Genomic DNA, 23,779 nt, shown 5'->3' on the forward strand with positions numbered 1-23,779 from the left:
TAAATACCATTCCATTCTATGCCAGTTCCTCACTTAGCATCTTCCTAACTTTAGGGAAGGGGAAAAATCCATTCTCTGACTGATCTCCTGTCTTCCAGGGCAGTGGGGAAGAAACTATACTCCATCCTGCTCAGGTAGATGCCATTCCATCAGGCTTTTCTTGCCAGTCAGCTGGCCTGGCCACCTGCAGGGGAGGAAACTCCCTTCACTGGTTTCCTTTCTGGGCATCTTAAAACTCTGAGAGGTCTCTATTTTGAAGCCAAACTCCCAGAAATATCAATAGTTGGGGTATTGTGGGGCTGAAATGAAATAATAGTTGTAAAGTCTTTTGCAAACCTTAAACGTGTCCATATTGTTAGCCTTTTGCCACCAGGCCTCACTTCTGATGATGGATTCCTTCTTTGTGACTTCTACTGTCTTTGTCCTCAGGCATAGTATATAGAGCAATACAGAAAGGAGCTGGTAAATGGTTAGCAGCTAGGCTTTCTGGGGGAAAAAAAAGTATATGCCACACACATTTAATCTGCATAATTAACTTAGAGAGATTCCCAAGTCTAAACAATAAAAAAATCACAAGAAATTGCTCTTGATTTTAGTGATTTCTGAGGTGTAAATGCTTACACTGAAAATTTAACAATCTCTTAGCCAAACTAGTTAGAGCTGGTTCACCCTAATGATAGCCTACCCAAACTCATTCTTCATAAATTGACAAACTTCATTCTGGTCACATCCTCCTCATCCAAGTGATTCTGAACTCTTGACTGTCATTATTCAGACCTCCTTCACTGCCTGCTTTCTTATTTCTGTCTCCCTTAATGCCCACTTCCTCCAGTGTGCTTTCTGAAATGCATGATCTTAACTTTGCTTTCATCTTAAATCTTTTCCTTTCCTACTCCTTCCATCTTCTGGCTCTCACTGAAACCTAGATCCCTCTCGAGTCTCTCTGGCCTCTTTTCTAGTGATGGTTCTACTTTCACTCATTTCCTACCTCTTCTCATCTCCCTACCCTCCAAGAGTTGTAGTGAGGATAGGAGTTAGAATATTCCTTGTTCCCATTGCTTCTTCCCAGTTCTCTCTACCTTCATCTCTAGTAATCTTTCTTTTTTTGAAATTGACTCATTCTATATTTATCTCCCAATCAGAGTTTTAGTAGCTGTTGTCTGCTGACCTCCAGTATTCTTTTGGATATTTTTTTCCTCAATGAATTCAATACTTTGCTTGCAGTCTCTGTCCTCTTCAACTCTTGTCCTTATTCTAGCGGACTTTGACATATATACTGAGAGTAGTCAGGTGGTACAGTGAGTGGATAGAGTGCCAGACTTGTAGTTGGGAGGACTTGGGTTCAAATCTGACCTCAGACGCTTCCTACCTGTGTGACCTGGATAAGTCACTTAGCCCTGTTTGCCTAGCCTTTGCGCTTCTGATTTAGAGTTGTTACTAAGAAAGTAAGGGTATTATTGATACTTCCTCAAAATCTTTAACCTTCCATTTCCTCAGCTTGCTCATTTCCCATAACCTTGTCTTCCATTTTTCAATGACCCAGTCTTCTTGCTCATCTCAGCTACACCCAGAGAAATGGTTATACCTTTAGCCCTCCCATCACCCACCAATGGTGACACTTTCATGTCCATGAGCTCTGAAATTCACTTATCTGATTATAGTCTGTTATATGTTAAAATTAATTGTGGACTCTGAATATTTATATAGGTGGTTGCCAGGGATTTAATTTCTAAATCCCAAAATGAATTACTAAAGTAAATGGAATTTGTGGTAGTTTATTTACAATTTTTACAATAGAAGGAAGATATTAAGGAATGAGAGAGAGAGAGAGAGAGAGAGAGAGAGAGAGAGAGAGAGAGAGAACACGAGAGAGAACACGAGAGAGAACTCTGGCTTCTTCTGATATCAGTTAGAATTTCTAAGCCCCAGCCAGGGGAAGAGAAAAGCAGGGTCACTAAGTCAGCCTTTCACTCACCAATGGTGAAAATCTATATGGAAAGAAGTCTGGGTGTCTGTCTTCCAGTTGCTCCTCAAGGGTCTGTCTTCCAGTCTCTCCTCCGAGTCAGAGTTCTTCCATCGAAACTGGAATATAATATCTCTTGAATCCAAGCTCAAGAGGCTGATCCTCCAGTTCCTTCCAAGTCAGAGATTCCTCCTCCAAGTCAAAACTTGAATAATATCTTCTGGCCTTTTGTCCTCTTTTAAAAGAATCTTTTTCTCTTGTGTCACCTCCCCTAAATTTCATGTCTACCAATCACAGCAGATGCTTTTCTTCAGGACTGCCCACTCTTTAGTTCATACCTTCTTTGGTTAGGTTACTTATGTAGTTACTTAACACCTTTTTTTGGTTCACCTTTTTTAGTTACTTAACACCTTTTTGTAGTTAAAATGGTTAGATGTACTTAAAATACTGAGTTATCACCTTTTTTGTAGATTAAAATCTAAAAATAGATTATGTATCATAATTCTAGCTCCACTATAAAGGAAGAGTTAAGTATCTTCATTGTTACAATCAGGAGATAGCTAAATCCAATCTTCACAGTTGTGGGCCTCCATCTCTGTTTCGCAACTCTAAATCCATTCTTTGCCCTCAGTGTAACTTTCAATCTGTATGTTCCTTTCCAGGCCATTATCCCTTCTCTGGCTATATTCTCATCCCTTTTCCATTTTGATTCCTTGGTGAACCAGTTCAACTGTACACTGACCTTTTTTCTTGAATCCTTTGTTCCCTTATTCAGACAAAGAGCTTTCCTTGTCAAGCGTCAGCTTTGGATCATGCCTGCCATTTGCTGCCTTTGCTCCTGCTCTGCTTCTACATCTCAATCCTTTTCAATTAAGTTGAGTCTATGGAAAATGTTGATGGAAGTTAGTAGACTTGAAGTATTCCAAAATGTCTGCTTTCCACAGGTGGCACCTAGAAGTCCACTGGGACTTGGCTATAATTCTAAGGGCAATTTCAAAATGATACTGAGTTTTACAATAACTAAAGACTTAAAACATATGGACTGATATCTGTTATTTGTTCTGTGGAGAGTGCCAGGGGAAAGAGTAATAATCATAATTGAAAAGAAGTATGGACTTCGGAGTCCTGAGGACAGTGAGATGAAAGGCCGAGACTCAGCTTAGAACTAAGGCTGGGTTAGGGACTGGCAGAGCTATTCTTGCCTGTAGCATTTGTTCCTCATTGGATTGGGAAAGGGTATCTGTATGTGTGCTTTCATTTGTTTCACTACTTCTCAACATTGGTGTGGAGAATGAAGAAATGGATTATATGAGCCCTTTTACATACACCAGAGCTATTGTTTATGTGATAGGAAAAAAAAGTGCTCCTTATGCCCATATTTCTATTGATATTCCTTTGATATGGGTAAGGTATTGGAAATACTTCTCTTCTTTGTTAGTGTAATTTTAAAATACTTCCAGCATAATATATATTTATCAGTAGCAGTTAGAAACTCCAATGATTTAGAGAAAAAAGTAAAAATGACCAAGTGGTTTGATCCATGTCAAAAGCTTGAGTTTGCATATATACATATATTTTTTTGGGGGGTTGGGGTGGGGTGAGGGTGGAAATTGTTGCATTTTGTCCACTTTAATTAATAGCAATAGTTACCTAATTACAGGTAGTAGACTTTCTTCCTTTCCCCTTCTGCTGTAGGTGCTCAGGACTCTGGAATTATAGGGAGGCAGTCCTCACCAATTCACCAAAAGTTATGTGTACTTAAAAGCTATTTAACTGCAGATGGTAGGTTTGGATAAAACTAATTTCCATAGGCTTGAGGATAGCAGAGATACTTAATGTCAAGATGTGGCAACATGTTTCCTAGTATGACAAAAAGTTTTAGGAAAGACTTTACAATGTTAATCATTAATACAACCCAGGAAAGTGATTATTTTGGTTTAGGAAAGTACAGTTGAAAGTAAATTACCAAGGGGGCATTTGGGGCTCAGTGGATAGAGAGCCAGTACTGGAAATGGGAGATCCTGGGTTCAAATGTCACTTCAGGCACTTGCTGGCTTTGCACCCCTTAGAGAAATCACTCCTGCCCCCCCTCCCCCCTCCCCATTTTCCTAGCCCTTACTGCTTTTCTGCTTTGGAACTGATATTTAGTATTGATTTTAAAATGGAAGGTAAAGGTGTTTTTTTTTTTAAGAAAGAAAATAAACTATCAACTTTAGAAAGTTTTAATATTTGAACTGTGTAAATTCTGTGCAAACTTTTTTGTTTTCTTTGTTTTCTTTCTGTTTCCATGCCTTTCCTTGCTCTTAGGATCACAATTCTTGGAACTGGGGCCAAGTGGCTGTCAGTACTTGAAGAGAGAAACTTGAAACCAGGTACATAGACTTTCTAAAGCTTTTGTTATATCTGTTTCTTCCAAGAAAATGGACAAATTTGATTTTGTATTTCCTTCATGTAAATGATACTTTTAAAACATTGATTTTAACTTTTAAATTGTTCTTCATTTTAGTGGAAACCCACAATCTTCAGACTCTTCACACTATCCTGTCCACAGGGTCCCCGTTAAAAGCCCAAAGCTATGAGTATGTTTACAAATATATAAAGAAGAGTGTCCTCCTTGGATCTATATCAGGTAATGTTTAAGGTGTTGGAGGAAGAGTGGAAAGAGCAGAAGTGGGAGGTTATGATAGATCCAGGGAATATTTTAATTCCAGGTTGACATAGTTTTTATCTCTCAGATATTCTTAAAATCAACCCAAAAGTCATCTTAATGGTTAGTTGAAGACTGAAGATATTCGTTTTGTTGTCAACTCTAGACTTTTCCCCAGTCATCTATATGTCCTTGGTTGGCATTTGTAATGCTTTTTTATTTTTTAAAATTTATTGATAATAGCATATCAATATATTATAACAATAATTGCTTTCCAACAAAAATCCAAATAAACCCTGTTATAAAGTCCATTTGTGGAGAAAAGAGTTAATAACAGAGGTGAAATGTTTCCACTAGCTTTGGAAATATACCAATGGTGAATGTTTTATTTGACCAGAATGCTCTTTTCTTTTTAATTTTTTTTATTATCATGCAAAACACACTTCTATTTGGGCATTGTTGTAAGAGCACAGTTATATAAAAACAACCCCCCAAAAGAAAACCATGTGAAATAAAATAAATATATGATAATATAATAAATATAATATGTAATAAATATAATAAAAATAATAAATAAAAATAAAACTGATGTGAAAGACTGTATGGTCTGATCTGCATCCGTCTAACTCCAACAATTCTTTCTCTGAAGGTGGATAGCACAAAAGTGCTATTTTTTTTCCATGTTTACTTTTTAAAATATAGTCACAATCTTTTAATATTTAATATTTTATTTTAAAATATAGTCACAAAATAAGTCTTTTGGTTTTTCTTCATTTTGCATCAATTCCTATATTTCTCTGAATTTTCATATGTATCTTTATGTCAAAGTAAAGACCTAAGGAATCTCAGGTTTTATGATGCTAAATGTCACAGGCAAAGTTCACCCTTGCCCGAGACTCCAGGGTATCCTGACTGGTGGTGAACGATCAGTCAACAAAAATAACAAATGGAAGACAACTTAATCATAACAGCCATGGGATTGCTTTGCATCTGATAGCTGTTCCGCTTTCCCGATGTCTGATGTTTATTTTTATACCCATTCTCTTCGCACGCAGATACACAAAATCAAAGAGATAATTGGAAAAGTGATGCATCAACTTTTAACAAATCTCTTGATTAACATTCTATATTCTTGTATTGTGATTACAGACAGAATAAAGGTTGCACACAAGATAAATGATTTTGTCACAGGTGGCTTAATTTTCTCATTACCCTGTGAGAAGTTTTGAGCTTACAAACAATCAAGGAAAATTACGTATTGCTTTTAATAAAAGGGAATAATTAATCAGCAGTTCTTAGAAGAAAATTCAACAATCATATCATGGAGGCTGAGGGGTCTGGGAACACAATTCAAATTTAGACTGGTGGCTTCTAAGGAGTTACTGATTTGTGTAATCGAGTCACTGAGGCATACTGAAGCTTGATGTACTTATTGCTTGGGCCTCTGTGATTGATTTGTGTGCTGACTTCATGAGAATAGGCTTCTTTCTGTATGTGGGGAAAGTCTTTGACTTGGCCTGTAGCTGCAGTTTTGCTGGGAATTACCTAAGTAAAAGTTAATCCATGATAGTCTTTTTGGGATTGGGTTTAAGGGTATAATCTTTTGGTGACGTTTTGGAGAATTAGGGTACAGGTGTTTTGCTCTTGCATTATTTCTTTTGAGACTAGGGGGAATAATAATCATGTCAATTCATAGGTAAGGGGCATTGATGAAAGAAGTCATGTAAAAGGGGGTTGGGTGGGCAATCACATCTCGCCAAGGACCACTCTGTGGTCTCCCCCAGTTACCACATGTGACTGTCAAGGCGTCATGGTCTGATGGCTCCCAGCAGCTAATAAACATTCATTTAGCTGTTGGCACTCTAAATGTGAGCTATCCATTGACCATTGAGTGGACATATTGACAAAGAACTGAAATTGATGTTCTTTTTATAAGAGAAATCAAAAGATAGAAGGAAGTTGTAACTGAATGGAAGAATGACTAACAGCTATTTTGTGGACAGACAAAGAAAGGAGGTGGTGAGAGGACATTTTATTATATGCCCAGAGACAACAGTAAATATTATTTCAGGATATATCTGATCATCACATATTACAGAGATAATGATAACTATAAACATCTGTGACAATAATTGTAGCTTATTGATCAGTGTCTGTTACTGAAGATGAAATAATGGAAAAATTCTATATAAAGAACTTGATTAAGACCCTTCAAATCAAATTAATGTATAATCTGATACTTGGTGATTTCAGTATAAAGGTGGAAAAAGGTGAATTTGGGGAGAGAATATAAAGATAAGCCTTGGTCAACATGAAGGAGTGAATGAAAGAAGCTGAACATTTGTATATTACACATAGGCCTCTGTATCATGAACGTTCTCCCCCCCTCCCCCCCAATTCTCTTATTCTGTCTTAAAATCAGTGCTCTGTTTTTGGTCCTAAGGCAGAAGAGTGGTAATGGCTAGGCAGTGGGCATTAAGTGACTTGCCCAGGATCACACAGCTGGGAAGTGTCAGGCCAGATTCGAACCAAGCACTTCTGATCTCTAAGTCTGGCGCTCAGTCCACTGAGCCACCCAGCTACCCCCATTATGAACATTCTTAAAAGAAAAGAATGTGTAGATATTGGCCATGGTGAGCATTAAAATAAAAGTTGACATAGATAGTACTTTAACAGAAGGCTTGTTATTGATGGTGGAGTTATTCCTGAATCATCAGTCCTCTTGTTCAATAGGTCAGAATTAGTTTAAATTAAAAAAAAAAGGGGGAGAAGAAAGAACATTAATGAGAAGATGATATACAATTGAAAGAACTTAACCCAGATGTATTTAAACAAGTAATTGAAAATTTACAAAATGAAAACTGGACTACATAAATGACAGTAACACTGACTTTAATAATTTCTTCCAGAAGTTTAGCCAATGTAAATTAATTACCACAACAAGGAGACCAAAAAAAATCCAGAAAGTGCCTTAGTCAGCAAACATTTGACTTATTTGCCAAATGTAGAGAGATGGCTGCCAGAGGTAATACCATTCAGTCAGTAAACATTTTATTAAACAATTCCTAAGTTCTAGATACTGTGCTAACAAGCATTGGGAATGCAGAGAAAGGCAAAAGTGGGCCTTGCACTCAGGGAGATTATATCATAATGGGAGTAACAACCTGTAATTACATAGTGCCAAATAAGGTTAAGTGATTGGAAGATAAACTTAGAGGGAAAGGCTTTAGCAGAAGAGGGGCCAGGAAAGACCCTTATACCAGTGTAGAGTATAAAATTGTTTGTAAAATTTTAAGAAGGATGATGAGCAATTATGGGTAGTGGCATCTCATGAAGCAGGCAGAAGCATAGAGGGTAAAGCTAATTGAAAGAAAACTTGACAAGACACCCAAATAGGAAAAGTTATCCTGAGGGCATTGGAGGGTGATAGTGGGAGAGCTATAGAAAGAAGAGAAATGTGAGGGATATACAGCATCCATTTGAAAACTACTTTCCAGAACATAGGAATGGCATTAACAAACTCAAAGATGGGAAGAAGCACTAAGCTGGACTGAGGATATGTAGAGGAGAAGAGGGATTGTAAATATGGGAAGGATATATAAAGGAGAGGAATGACTTTAATAGAGAAAGAAGGTGACCATGAGAATGACAATAATGATACAGATGGCACCTGTTCTCCCATTGGTTCAAAAATTTTATGTGAGTCCTCTGCATGATTTAAGGGCCTTCTTTTTTTTAAACCCTTACCTTCCATCTTGGAGTCAATACTGTGTTTTGGCTCCAAGGCAGAAGAGTGGTAAGGGCTAGGCAATGGGGGGTCAAGTGACTTGCCCAGGGTCACACAGCTAGGAAGTGGCTGAGGCCAGATTTGAACCTAGGACCTCCCGTCTGTAGGCCTGGCTCTCAATCCACTGAGCTACCCAGCTGCCCCCTTAAGGGCCTTCTTAATGAAGTTATTAGTAGAGGACATGCAGACTTTCAGAAATGATATTCAACAAAGGGACCACACTTTGAGCATTTCACAATTAACCAAAAGTTTTCTATAGCTTGATATCTCATGGTTTATTGATTACAAAAAGCATTTAATTCAGTAGAACATCTTGTACAAAAGTCTTTTTAAAGCTCGATGTCTCTTATCCTTGCATAAAGATCATTCAAGATTCCATGGAAGATATAACAGAAATGACTTTGTTCAGTAATCTTCTGATAGTAACTGTCATGTTAGACATTAAAAAAGGGAGACACATGCTTACTAAATGTAGAGCAGAGTCTAGGTGGAAGAGGGATTCCATATGCTTGGCAAGGTCTTACAGTTTTCAGTTGACATTGTATTGATTGCATCAAGCTCCAAGACATCATAGAACCTCCTGAAACAGATCTGAAATTACTCTAAGGATTTTAACTTGTCTGTACACACAGAAAAGAAGAAGTAATGGAAGAAGATCTATTGCCCAAGTTTCAATGTGCTTTTGAATGGTCACCTTGTGGAACTTGTCTAGCAGTATGAATATCTTAGAATAAATGGATAACATTTCGCAGGAGGAGAGTAGATTAGCTGGTTGTAATGAAGGTCCCTGAGAATAGGGATAATTTTTTTCTTTTCATTTGAATATACATAGTTCTTGGCACACAGTGGGCACATAATAACCATTTGTAGATTTATTTAGTTTCAGGAAGTCACAAGGCTCCTTTACAAAGGCCCATCTTTTCCATACTAACATTTTATTGATATTACTATTTGGCAGTGAGATGTGGAATATCATTGCTTCCAAGGAACTAAAAATGAATATTATTCAGAGGGGAGTGGAGGAGGTGCAAGGTGACTTGGGAGCAGGGGGAAGCAGATAACCATAAAAGAGCTCCAGAGACCAAGAGAAAAGGAAATTACTAAGGATAGATGATAGAAGGGAGAAAGTAGACTGAGCAGTTGGAATGATAGGAAGAAAAATGGCAAAAGTGAGGGATTACAGGTGATTTAAGAAGAAGGTTCTGCATATTGAGTGGATGCCCCTTATGGGAGGTTACTGATGAGAATGGCATCAAGTAGGTAGACGTAGATAGATTATAGTACACATTGTTGGAAGGAACAACCTAATCCTTAAGATCATGGATTCCTTGGGGCACTGAGTTTGATGCAGTAATATTCCTGACATTTATATGCCATATTTTGTACACCTAGTTTCTAATTGTTAATCACATTCTTTGTCGCTAGATTTTTGTTATCAGAGATAATATTTCCATGAATATTTTGTTCTTTTTTTTTTCTTGATTTCAGTAACCTCCTTGGGATATAGTCTCAGAAGTGAGATCTTTGGAACAAATAGTATTAGAAAGTTAGTAATGCCTTTTATGTAACCCCAAATTATTTTCTGGAACAATTACTCAAATTCATGGCTCCATCAGTGGTAAATTAGCCTGCCTCTCTTCCTACCATATACCTAACAAGGAGTTTTCTTATCAGTCTTAGGATATAGGGTCAAAAATAGCATCTGCTTTCAGGGATATGACTTAGGAAAGACATTTACTCATGAAGAGTGTCCCAAAAGTCTTTGTGCATTGTTAAGCTTTAACAACTTAAAACTACATGAAGATTTTTAGGACACCTCATCAGGTACATTCAGAATCATTACAAGATAATTTGGGGTAGAAGGTACTAGCAATTGGGAGTAACAAGAAAGGCCTTATGTAGGAGTTTGCATTTAGACTGAGCTTTGAAATTAGGGATTTTGAGAGTCAGATGTGAGGAAGGGAGTATTCCTGACTTGAGGGACAGTGAGGGCAAAAGCAAGGAGGTAGTGGATAAAATATGTATGAAGAACAGCGAGAAGCTCCATTTGTCTGGATTCTAACATGGGTAAAGGGATATGCTTTGTAATTAGCAGAGATAGGTAGATGATAAAGGGATTTAAAGGCTAATAAATACAACCTCATTTTTGATTCTGTGAGTAAGTGGAGTTGTTGGGAGTTTCTTGACCAGGGGGAGTGATCCAGTCACAGCTGTGTTTGAGGAAAGTGATTTTGAAATGGATTGGAGAAGCCAGAGGGAAGTCAGGGAGATCAGATAAGCTGTTGCAGGAGTCTAGGTGAAGGGTGGTTAGGGTCTCACTTAACTAAGATGGTGGCCTTAGTTTGCTAGTTGATGACTGTGAAGGAAGTGTTTCACATGAGTATTAGTTGATCCAGCCATGACCAAGACAATAGCATCCTGAGCACCAGACTGAGAATAAGATACTGTAGTTCTGGATTCTAGCCTTAGCCATGAGACTTCTGGAGACAAATCTCTTGACCAAATTCTCTGGAGCTCCATTTCCTTCTCCGTCAATGGATAGAGAGTTGATCCCTAAAGTCTCTTTCAGCTATAGCATTCTGATCTGTGCTTTTTATCTGTATAGTACAGCTTTCATTGTTATTGTGGCTTTTAATTTTGCAACAAAAATACCTTATGCACTTTAGCCTCTGGATAGATTGACATTTAAAAAACTCACTAATAAAAGTTATTTTAGTGAAATTAGTGTCTGTTAGTAGCTGGGGGAAAATGGAATGATTCTCACTTAATATAATGTCAAGGCAAGATAATTTCTTATTGATGTACTTTGGAAATGGAATTTAAAGGAAATGGAATTTTCAGACTTATTTAAATGGGATTTTTTGGCCTTCAAAAGAGAGGAATTATTAAAAAAGGTTTCAAGGAAAAAAACCTCAAAGAAAGCCTGATTTTTCTGTAGTCCCTTTCCCCCATAGCTCTGTAGCAGTGAATTGTTTTTTGAATTTTGTCTCAGTCCAAAGTGTAGGCAACACATATTGAGTCACCTCTATTGGCTTGGTTAGCCAAGTCATCCTAAAATCCATGCATAATTTACTTACCCAGTGACTTCTTTGAGACCCCACTTTTCCCTGGATCCCATGCCTGGCTCTTGGTCCCAGCAAACTCAGTTATTGAGATACTACTGTTCCTGTTACCTGTCACTTGGGAATTCCTTCAAGGCAGGGATTACTTCTTTCATTTCCTTCAGAGATCTGATGGAAGGGATTTCTCAGAAATTCAGAGCATCATACCTTCTTCCGAGTGTGCACATACACATATGCATACATCCTTCAGCCTAGTTCTTTGATTTTAGATAGGAGGCTTGGATGGTTATTCCCTTGGAAGCCCCAGTGGATTGGAATCCACATACCAGACCAGAGGTAAAGAAGTGGCCTTTATCTCATGTCCTTTGGCCCCAGTGAGGCAGTGTAGAGTAGTAGATAAGGAGGTGGCTTTAGAGACAGGAAGACCTGGGCACAAATCTTGGCTCTCCACCTCTTGCCAATCTGATGTTTTGACTAAATTTTTCCAGAGGATAGTTACTTTCAAGTACCCCTACCACTTCTAAAAAAGGAAATATATGCTACAGTGATTCCTACCTTCTAGGCCAGTGTTGGGAGAAAGGATATTCAATATTTGTTTGATCCTTTGGGTCCTTGACCTCTGTGTGACAGTTAAAACAAAATCAACAGCTTTCTTTATTTTTTTGAATTATGTATATTCCCTCTACTTTTCATTGCAGGTGGCACTGACATAATTTCCTGTTTTATGGGTCAAAATGTTTCAATTCCCGTTTACAAAGGAGAAATTCAGGCCAGGAATCTGGGCATGGCAGTGGAAGCATGGAATGAGGAAGGTAACATATTTGCTGTGTGTCTTTCTTAAAACAGATCCCATCATTTTAATGTTAGAAGATACCTTAGAGGTCATCTGATCCAACTCTTCTTCAATTAAAAATCTTCTTTGTGTCATACCCACCAGTAGTCATTGAGATTTTACTTTGAGACCTAACCTTTTGGAGCAGAATACTCAACTCTTTGGTAGGAAGTTTTTCCTTACCCTGAGCTCATACTCTGAACTTTTGGACATTTTGTATATTTTTCTAGTTCGGTCTTTGGGGAGCCAAGCAGAACAAATTTAATTCCTCTTTCATGTAGCATCCCATTCAGTATGGGGAAGGGGAAAAGGGACAGGTATTTATTTAGGCATGTGTTTACTAGTATTATCATATTTGATATTTGCAAAACTGGGAGATAGGTACTGTTGTTATCTCCATTTTTATAGGAGAGGATACTAGGGCAAATAGAGGTTTAGTGACTTGCCCAGGGTCACACAACTAGGAAGTGTCTGAGGTTAGACTTGAACCCAGGCCCTCCTGTCTCCAGGCCTGGTACTCTATCCACTGAGGCACCTAGCTGTCCCAGAAGGATGTGGGAATATTCTTATTTGTATGAGACCTTTCTTTTTCTTTTTTGCTTCCTTGGAATACATACTCAGTGAGATCAGTTGGTTAGAAAGTTTAAATAATTTAGTAATTTTTAAAAAATATAATTGCAATTGTTTTCCAGAATAGTTGGACTGAGCCATAGCTTCATTAGGAGTGTTTTAGTGTACTGACTTCCCAGAGCCCCTCAGGCCTCTTTTCTTTGGACCAAATATTCCTAGTTCTTTCAGATATTTTTCATATAACACAAACTTAAGGCCATTAAAGAAAATTGCATTTAAAAAATATTCTGAAATCAGAATCATCACCACTAATATGGACAAACATTCCTCCAAATTGTTTCAAATGAAAGAGATTTACCTTTCTCTGGGAACTTCCAGCTCATCATATCTATCCTAAAATATGCTATGTCTACATGCCCAGGATCACACAGATAGGAAGTATCTGGGGCCATATTTGAACCCAGAACCTCCCATTTCCAGGGCTGGCTTTCTATCTACTGAGTCACCTAGCAGGCCCCAATACTAATCTTTTTTAATTCAGCCTAGGACAAATGATCTTTTTTGATTACTATGTCATATTGTTCACTCATACTGAATTTGTACTCAATCCAAACTCCCAGCCCTTTTTCACATGAACTTTGTTTAATCAGGTATTTGTGGAGCTCATTTTTGGAGTGGGCTCTAAGCAGCCTGGTGTAGAAAAGAAAACACTAGGCTCTGAGATTTCCCTTTTGCCTCTATGACCTCAGTGTAAAGGTTAAAAATTAAAGGGTTGGACTAAATATATAAAAATGTGGTCGCCTGAAATTATTACTCAAGTCAGAATGACTTTATAGCAATTTATTTATAAAATAGAGGGAAAGAGTGGAAGTAAGGAAATGAAAGAGAGTAGATATTTACTCTGACCTGGTCCAAACCAGGCAAGGCTTCAGAGGCCCCAGCAAAGGGGACCCAGAGGTAAATTAAACAAAGGTTTTAGCCATGAGGCCTCCTCCAAAACGAGGGGCCTCTCTAGAGGCTAGTATCTACTCCAGAAAAGCCAGGGAAGGGAGTGAGCCTTTTTCAGTCTCCCAGGTGGTAGTTCTAACAGAAAATTGAAAAGCAATCTAAAGTTCCAAGTCAGAGCTCCTTCAGGGTCAAGCTCAAGGCGAAAGAGCTGGTAACAGGAAGTTCTTGCCACTTTTAAAGACCCTTCCTTTCATCACTTCCTGTGTCTTCCTTCCACTTTATATGGACTTATTGCAGCTATTGCTTTGCTTAGAACTGGCCAGGTGGCAGTGAGTAGGTTTCTAATTCGTCATCCACCATAGCACATGTGGGTCACAGACCTCCCCATACTTAAGGATAAGTGGGGTGTATACACTTCTGGTGATTAAATCTAAAAATGGGCAGGGGAGAGTTAATCCCATCTTTACATCAGTCAGCTTGCTTCATTTCTTCTAGGTCCCAGTTTTCTCATTTGTAAAATGAGGGAGTTGAACTAGTTAACTCTGAAAGACCTTTCCAACTCTAAGTCTATGATCTAATTAATTCATGTGTAGAACTTTATCTCTACTCTTATTAAATTTCATCTTAGGCACTTTGGTCTACTATTATAACTTGCCAAGGTCTTTTAGGATCTAGACTGTCTTCCAGTTTGCTAGCTGCCTTTCAAGGCAGATTTGACAAATGTGCCATCTCTGAAAAAGTTTGGATAGATTAAATGTTACATGATGACATTATTACCTTTAGTGCCTAGTAAGAGCTCAATAAATGTGTAGTAACAGACTTTCTACTGTAACTAGGGTTAAGAGCATATTGATCTCAAAAATCAGATGAAAATATGACTCCATATAGTAGATTGGCTTTGAGGCTTTTGATTCATTAAGTAAAATAGAAATAAAGTTACATTGGGAAAGTGTGAAATTTGTGGGTTTTCATTTTGAATTTTTTTTTCTTTCTTCATTCTTCATATCTAGGAAAGGCGGTGTGGGGTGAGAGCGGTGAACTGGTTTGCACCAAACCAATACCCTGTCAACCTACATACTTCTGGAATGATAAGAATGGGATCAAATACAGGAAGGCTTATTTCTCTAAGTACCCAGGTAGGTCTGAGGGACCAGAAAATAGAACTAAGTCCCTGACTTGGTTGACCATTCTATGTGAGCTTGAATTAAATCTTCCTGTCATTATTCCCTTCTCCAATAGCTGAGTATTGCTTATGTGAGCAGATGGATTTCTCATTCTGCCAGTGGGTAGTGATAAATTTTTTGATAAATATCTTGCCATCTTAGGCTTGAAGCCTTGGATGTAACTGTAATGTGGGCTTAGTTTGATACCACAATCTTCCCTAATCTCAGTCTTCCACCTGCTTTCTTCAAGCCTATTCTTTCTCAGAACATCTATGGCCTCAACAAATGATCAGCATGGGCAGATTGCTCAAATCAGGGTGCATACTTATCTTGGAGTTTTTCATGTAGTTGCTTGTATCTCATATTGACTCTGTGCCTCGCTCTTTGTCTTCATAGAAATTTTCTATGGTTAAGTGTTTCTTTTACTGTTTGGTCATTTTCCCAGCCTTTTTTCTTTCTTTCTTTTTTTTTTTTTGGCCTGTGGATTGGGAGTTCTCATTCTTTCTCCTGTTGATGGTTTGCAGTACTCAGAGTTCCAATTTATTTTGTTCTGAAGCTAATGGCTACATGATAGCAAAGAGGGCCAAACATTTTGTATTTCCAGGCCTCACTGCAGGCTGGTGCCAGGGCCTGTGACTTCAGTGGGGGGTGGGTGTGGAGTGTGGGCTGCTCTGTTGTTGCTGTAGGCAGGGTCCTGGCATCCCAAAGTTGACCTATGCCCAGGCTTGGAACTTGGTGCAGTAGGTGGTGTGTGGTCAGTCAGTACTCCTCTGTGTGCAGTTTTGCTTCCAGTTCCCCCTTATCCTGTGAAAAGTGATTCTCTCTCTCTGCAAGTTGTGTTCAGTAGGAGAGCCTCATCACTGTCTTGCTATTGGTTTTTTGACTCCTGTTGTTTTGAGGCTCTTTTTAAAGATTGGTTTGGGAGGATTCTCTGAGTGATTTCAGCTTTTGATACTACTAACTTGCCATCTTGGCTCTGCCCTCTATGTGTACTTATCTTGGGAAAAGTGAAATATAGGAAAGGTTATTTGACTCTTACTTTTTAGATCTATCAACTAAACTATTTTCCAGCCATTACAGAGATGTAGGTAAGAAGAATGCTTTGGGGAATGGTAGTAGGGAAGGTGATGTATTGTCAGCACATTGATCATACTCAGAGTCATCCCTGCTCTTAATTTTTGAATGGTGCCTTTTACTAAAACAGAGGGGTCTCTTATTTAAAGCTCTGCTTCCCAGATCTTCCTTATTTTATTTTATAGCCAACATCAAGTTACCACTGCTATTTAACTATTAATTGAGGCAGCCATCTGTTTTGGAATAATTTATACTAACTGCTTGTTTCCCTTCCTCTCTAGAAAGACAACATAAGAGTCATAGAAGTCACATTTTGAGAACTGAAAAGTTTCAAATGACTTTTGGTTCTAAAGTGTGCTGTGGCTTTTATTCCCCCTCACCCTTTTAGCTCTCTGCTATGCCACGTATGATCATGTGAATATATATCATTTGGAGGAGCCTTTTGCCTAGCACAGTGCTTTAGTACTTGCTTCAGAGTAGGTGCTAAGGAAATAATTGAATGAACCAGGTAGTAAATGACATCTAGTTTTTCATTACAGAAGAAAAATATTTTGATTGAATTAGTTTTAAAGCTGATAACAGTGGTGATAGACAGACCTTTTATTTTTGCTCTCACTTTCAGTTTTGAAGTATAGTCAAACTTCATTTATTTGGAAGAATGCTTGTCTAAATTAGTTATGAGTCTGAATTTTAGAATACTTTTAAAGAAATGCAATTTTCCTTTTTTCAAGTACTTGCTGCTAACAAAGTATTTCTGAGGAAATTTTCAGGAGGACCTGTGTTAAGTGAATGTATGAGTTTCATGTAATTAGCAACAGTCCTTGTGCTTTAAAGCACTTAAAGACAAGTTAAAAAAAAAACAAAACATTTTCCTCTCCCCTTCACCCACTCTCATCTACCTAGATTCATTTTCTCAGCAAACTTTTTAGTTTTAAATGATGTAAAAGCACACTCTAGTCCAGGATGAATTTTTTTCCCAAGTTCAAAATGAATATATCCCAGCAGTTTTACCATACTGGTTCTACTCTGTATCAGAAAATCTATATGTCACATTTAGCACACTTTGAAATGAAGAACCCAGTGTATTTTTTGTTGCTGAATTAAGGGAGCCCTAGATGTAATAGAGTGGGAGCACCTGGTGAATTACATTGAATAATGCAATTGAACTAGTGAATGGTACCAGATGATCAGCTGCTGTCTGTAGGTATCTGCTGGGTCTCAGCATCAGCCTTTTAGCTGTTCTGGTGAAGTTATAAAAACAGATTGAGCAGGATAACTGAGATAGGAAAAATGGCCCTGAGGTTGAGGGATCTGTGTGGCAAGTCTAAAAAGATGAAGATTCTAAGCCTGTGGTGGCAAACCTATGGCATATATGCCAGAGAAGTCACACAGAGCCTGGTGATTGCATGTGCCCACAGACATGTGCATAGTTCCCTGCCAGTGTTCGCTACTAGAAAGGCAGAGGAACTCTGGTGGAGCTGTTTCCTTCCCCCTTTCCACCACACCTAAGGACATTTTTTTGCTTCACCCTTCTGCCTAGCAGCCCAATGGGAGTGCTTCCTCCCTCACCTGTCTAAGGTGGGTGGGTGACCACATGTGATCTCTAAAATGTTTGCCATCACTGCTGTATGCTATACAAAAATTTGAGAAGATGAAATATATAACAAGTGTCCATTAACTCATGAAAGAGCTGGATCAGACAGTCATGAGCTATTTATCTAGACATACATGGAGTTGTTCAAAATTCTAGAAACAGAGTTGGTAAGCATGCCTCTCTGGTCTCACTCACTGTAGCCTTTAGGAAATAGTTTATTAAAACGAAGGACTAGACTTGACATAGTAGGGAGTACCTTATGGAAATAATTATCCTTAAATATTACAATGAAAGTAACTATAAATAGGTTATGAAGGATTTAGATAATTTTGATTCTTTAAGGTTGAGACTTGTTCTAAATGATAGCTCTGTATATTAGGAAGCCAGGAAAATTTGTAAGCTTGACATCAAGGAGAACAGCATAGCCATGCTTTCCCCACATAGCTGCCCTCACTAACAGAACCTTGGCCTAAAAAGAGCACATGGCTACTCTTGTTGCAGTTGAAATTAAGGTAAGCCGAGGCACAAAGTTCCAAGCACATTCAATTTATTAGTAAAGCTACTAATTACCAATAAAAGAAGTCTTTTCAGATCTTCAGGAAGCTAAAAGACCATAAGATGAGGCTTACTAGCCTTCATATGGTTTTGGGAAGTAAAAGAGAACAAAGGACAGGAATCATCACAGATGGAAAGCAGGATGATTGGATGGAAGTCTGGGATGCAAAAGGCTAGCAACAACCCTTCTTTCTTTCTTGTTGCTATGGAAAGCTCATTGGTAGTGTCCACCTGTGTGGCTAGTTAGAGTCACAGTGATAATAGACCAGCCTTTCTTGAAGGACAGCCAGCATTGGAGAGATAATAGAACAGACTCCCTGGCATCCACCTACACTCTTCAAGGATAACGGATTTCTTCTAATTGTACAAGGGCAGCTTAGTGGTACAGAGATAACCATTTTCTTTCAATTAAAATGATTTATAGGAAAACAACTTTTAAACTTAACACAGAGAGAAAAACTGAACTTCTAGTCTCATGAACTTCTGAACTTATTTGTTGTTTAGCCATGTCCATTTCTTTGTGACACTCTTTTTTTTTTTAAACCCATACCTTCTGCCTTAGAATTAATACTGTGTATTGCTTCCATGGCAGAAGAGTGGTAAGAGCTAGGCAGTGGGGGGTTAAGTGACTTGCCCAGACACAGCTAGGAAGTGTCTGAGGCCAGATTTGAACCTAGGATCTCCTGTCTTCAGACTTGGCCCTCAGTATTTGGTATTTTCTTGGCAAAGATACTGGGGTGGTTTATTTTACAGGTGAGGAAACTGAGACCAGTAAGGTTAAATTACTTTCTTAGGGTCACACAGGTACTAAGTATCTGAGGCCAAATTTGAACTCCAGAAGATTAGATAGGCTTGGTGTTCTATCCATTGCTCCACCCAGTTGAATTTAAAGACAAAGAAACATGGCTTGGGCAGTTATAGAATAGAATCAAATACAAAATACTAAATAATAATTTGATTTTCTCACCTCTATTTGACAGTTCAGTTTCATTGATTTTATATTCTATGCCAGTAGATGATCAGGTCATATTTGTCTTTGCACCCTCTTTGCCTAGCTCATAGCAGGCACAAAATGCTTATTAAATTGAATTAGATTATTTTCTTATATAATTTTGTAAAGTCACATTGTTCCAGAAGTTATTGTGACCTTCCTCCCAAAGAGGCCAGGTGCCTTGGAATTAAAAGTTAATTCCTAGCTTAACCTAGCCAGCCATCCTGACTGTGTATGTAACATGGTAACCATGAGAGAGATCCTGATGGGTTTAGTGGGCAAATATCTCAGAGCAATATTCTAGGGAGACATATTCTAGGGAGACTGATCCCAGGATCATCTCGTTTATAAATAATGGCCTGTTACTATTGTAATGCCAGCCTTTGAAGTGTATACAGGTCACTCTGGGGAACTTCTCCACCAGAGAATTGAACTTTTTTCTGCCTTTTGTCTCTGTGAAGGTGCTTGGGCCCATGGTGACTATTGCAAAATAAATCCCAAGACTGGAGGGATCATCATGCTTGGTCGGAGGTAAGGAGCTATTTTTTGCTTGACACCCACTTTCCAGAGGATAGCCAGGTTGGCCAGTTCATTTTTACAGGAGGAGGGTGGTGGGGAGGATGACTATATGAGCTGGAGGTAGTGAGATGAGGCTTTTGGGAAGGGGTTGGGAAGGGTGGGACAAGAAGGAAAAGTAATCAGGCTAGCTCCTAGATACTTACTCAGGATCATCCTTAAGTCCTGTGTTATGGGGAATCTGAGTATTCCATGAACACTCCATCACCTCTCAGATTCTCCACCTGATATGGGAGCCAGTTGTTGAGAGCTGAACAGAATTTTGTGGCTGTAGCCCGAATACTTTGCCTCTGACACTTGATACCTGTGTGACTATGAATTAGCTTTTCTGAGCTTCAATTTCCCCATCTTTAAAATAGCTCTTGTGACTGAGATCATGAAAGTATTTTATGTACTGTAAAAGCCTCCACAGGATCCCCCAAAAGACTGGGTGTGGGTTTTTTAAAGTTTATTAAAGTTTTAATAACTTCAGGATTATAAATGCTACAGGCTTACAAAAAAGAACTTCTTAAAGGTTCATTATTTACATTGATGTTTATTACGAAGATTCATAACATGAAGATTTCATAAAATCAAAAAGTATGCATTACTTAAGTCTATTTTCATATAAATTCATAAAAACTTTCATTAGCTGAAAGGATCTGTCCGTAATCCCGGCCTGAAGATTATCCAGAGAACAAGATTTTGGTGCATAAACAATAATGTTGATATGACTCCCCAAAAAAGGCAGATTGAGATCAGTTGGCCAAGGTGGATCTCTAGACTGAGGAGGTGTCATCCAGAAACTGTTGCACTTGCACTGCATTGTGACAAGCTAGTCAGTTTTATTAAAATTAAAGATCTATTATTCAGAATGCAGAAAACTAAGTATAAAAAATTAGATTTTTCAAATTTAAGTAAGTAGTAGACTTCTGAAGTTATTAAAGGTTACAACAGTACTAAGACTTTTGGGACATCCTTTATAAATGTCTATTCTTTTTCACTCTCTGAACCATCTGAGCCTAGCCTGATTCCAGCTTTACAGTCCACTGCAGCCCTCTCTAGTTCATTCTGCTGATCCCTGAAAATGTCATGTGTATTCCTGCCTCTTTACCTTTTGTACATTATTCCTTCTTCCTGAGTTGTTCTACCTGTTGTGTTTTCTTCTTAACTGGGCCTTTCCTAACTCTGCTTCCACCCCTCCAGGAAGCTATTGAACTTCTGTAAATGCTTCCACCCTTGAACTTGATTCTATTATCGTCTGACCCTTAAATCTGACCTGTTGAATCATGCTTGATCTCTTTATGGCTTTGTGTTTTTTGTTTTATTCTATATACCCCTCCAAGTTAGAAGCTGTGGCTTACCCATCTTTAGTTAGGAAGATAGGCCCTGGGCAAGTCACTTCGTCTGTCTCAGTACAGATGAGGATAATAACACCTACCTCCTAGAGGTGTGAGAATTAGATTAGTGAATGTTTGTAAAGTGTTTTATAAACCTTAAAGTACTATATAAGTGTTAGTTATTATTATTACTATTATTATTATAGTTTTTATTGTTATTATTCTAATTTAGTCCTTATGCACATTTAATCTAGATTATTGTAGGAATCTATTAGTGGATTTCTTTACTTCCATTCTCTTCCTTCTTCAGTACATCTTTCACATGGCTACCCAGAAATTCTACCTAAAGCACAAGTCTCATCACATTACTTCCCTTATTAGAAAACCTGAGGGGTCCCTATCATAGCTTAGAGAATAAAATGTAAACTTTTTTGTCCACAGTCTGGCTCCAGCTCACTACCTGATTTTTTTTTTTAACCCATACCTTCTATCTTGGAACCAATCAGAAGAGTGATAAGGACTAGGCACTGGGGTTAAGTGACTTGCCCAGGGTCACACAGTGAGGAAGTATCTGAGGCCAGATTTGAACTAGGACCTTTGTCTCTAGGCCTGGCTCTCAATCTACTGAGCTACCTAGCTACCCCCTTGATTTTTTTTTCCCCCATCTAACTCTCAGTTCCCTACTCTGTGTTCTAGGCCTATCTGTCTCTTTCCTGTTTCCTACCCATGATGTCTCCTTTTTCTTTCTTTGCATAGTATATCTTCTCTGCCTTGATGCAATCTCTTCTCACTCCTCCTTTTAGAGTTTCTAGCTTTTCTTGAGGTTGACATTAGTGCTACCTCCTACAAGAGACCTTTCCTGACTTCCTCCCTTCTGTAAATGCTCCTCTTGTCCTGAAATTACTTTGTAATTTATATCTTTATATTGTATCCTTCCAGTAGAATGTAAGCACCTTGAGGGCAGGGACAGTAATAATTGTTTATTGAAATGAATTTGTATTTCTTCTAGCCAACGTCATAAAGCTTGGTACACAGTAGGAACTCAGTAAATCTACATTCTTGGTGGTGTTTTGCTAAGAACATGTAGAGGAGTGTAGATGTTAGTTCAATTTTAGATGACTCCAAGGTAGCCTCTTGTTCCTTATGGGGAAGGAAGCTATTGAAGTGAGTATAATGAGTATAATAATATAATACAGCATATTAATGTTTTCAAAGTGTTTCACATACTTTGTTATTTGGTATATATTCCCTGGGTGGTGTAGATATTAACAGTTATTATTATCTCCATTTTAGAGATCGAATAGATGAGGGCCAGACAAGTTATGTCACTTACCAAGGTCACACAGCTAATTGATGTAGGAAATGGAATTCAAAAACTCAGATCTCTTTTTCCAGTGGAGATATTGATAATAATTTCTGCATGAAGGGGGAAAGATTACTGAAATCTTTTTTAAAGGATTTGATATTTTGACTTCAGTTTTCTATGTAACTTGTAACTATATATGGTTTTAAATATCATGGCTGATGATGGTTATGAGAAACAGCTTATTCTCTGCCCACTCTTTGAGGAAGAAGCTCTGTGTTAATAATGTCTTTGTATTTATTTTCAGTGATGGGACACTCAACCCTAATGGAGTTCGCTTTGGCAGCTCTGAAATTTATAACATTGGTATGATTCCTTTTTCACTTAGCCCTTAGTCTCTAAATAGCAAAGAGAAATATTGTGGGGACATTTAAACTCCAGAACTCAGATTTTCCAAGTTTTCAGTTTTCATTTCTAAGCAAGACACTTATTCATTTGCCTCCATACTTGAGGCTTCTTCATTTTTTGCTTTCCAGAATGCTTTTAAGAGCTAGTGTTTTAGTATCCTAATACGGTAAAAGGATAATCAGTGTCACCTGCAGGTGAAGGAACTGAATGACCCTGAGACCAATGGTTTGGCCAGTTACACACCAGTTAGTGTTAGAACAAAGACTAGAACCCAGACTGTAATTTCTTGTCTAGGCCCAAACTAGGTAGATACATAGTTTCATGGAGCTGCAGTGACCCTTAGGGATGATGAATTTTAAATCCCTCATTTTACAAATGAAGAAACTGAGGTGACACAGCTGGAACAAGAGCTCAGGTTTCAGGTCTTCCAGGCCCTCCTGTCTCCTTCTTTAAAGGAAATTTGTTAAATGGTCAACTTTGTTGGAAATAGAAACCATCCCCTAAAGCAATTGATGTTTATATTTGGATTGAAGTCAGTGCCTCTGAAATTCATACACCTGGGAACTGTTTTCACTTATGTATTTTATCATAACAAATACTTACTGTTTGATTAACAGTTCTTATATTTTTAGTTCCCATTCTGTGTGGGGCTTTTTGTGGGTCTTTGTCCCATCCCATTTGGGTGTTACTTTCCCTCAGGTAAGCTCCTGTGTAGCAACCAACAGCTGAAAAAATAGCTTCAGCCTAAATATGGTTAGCAGTAACAACAATGGGAAATTTCCCATCTTAACAATAGGGCATAATAATGCTATTGAAAGAAAGAGGCTTGTTGTTATGTAGTTTTAACTAGGCTAATCTTAGTTATACCAAGCCTGTCTACACGTACAATCTTCTTTCGAAAACCTCAAAGAATTACTCCCATTCCTCTCCCCACACTCTTAGTGATTTATAGGGAGAAGTATTAATGAGTATGTGTGGGTAGAAAGA

The 23,779-nt window shown here is 38.1% G+C and overlaps 1 protein-coding gene across 2 annotated transcripts in view; it reads left to right on the plus strand.

Moving 5' to 3' along the window:
• Positions 1–23,779, plus strand: part of AACS (acetoacetyl-CoA synthetase) — an 89,160-nt gene that overhangs the window by 57,720 nt on the left and 7,661 nt on the right. For both annotated transcript variants that reach the window (XM_001366660.4, XM_056821904.1), the window contains 6 exons: positions 4,271–4,335; positions 4,470–4,592; positions 12,158–12,271; positions 14,820–14,945; positions 19,648–19,717; positions 22,692–22,750. In XM_001366660.4, the coding sequence (XP_001366697.1) occupies positions 4,271–4,335; positions 4,470–4,592; positions 12,158–12,271; positions 14,820–14,945; positions 19,648–19,717; positions 22,692–22,750 (557 nt within the window). The remainder of the gene's footprint in view (positions 1–4,270; positions 4,336–4,469; positions 4,593–12,157; positions 12,272–14,819; positions 14,946–19,647; positions 19,718–22,691; positions 22,751–23,779) is intronic.

Source organism: Monodelphis domestica, chromosome 3 (genome assembly GCF_027887165.1).
Source record: "Monodelphis domestica isolate mMonDom1 chromosome 3, mMonDom1.pri, whole genome shotgun sequence".
Lineage (NCBI taxonomy): Eukaryota > Metazoa > Chordata > Mammalia > Didelphimorphia > Didelphidae > Monodelphis > Monodelphis domestica.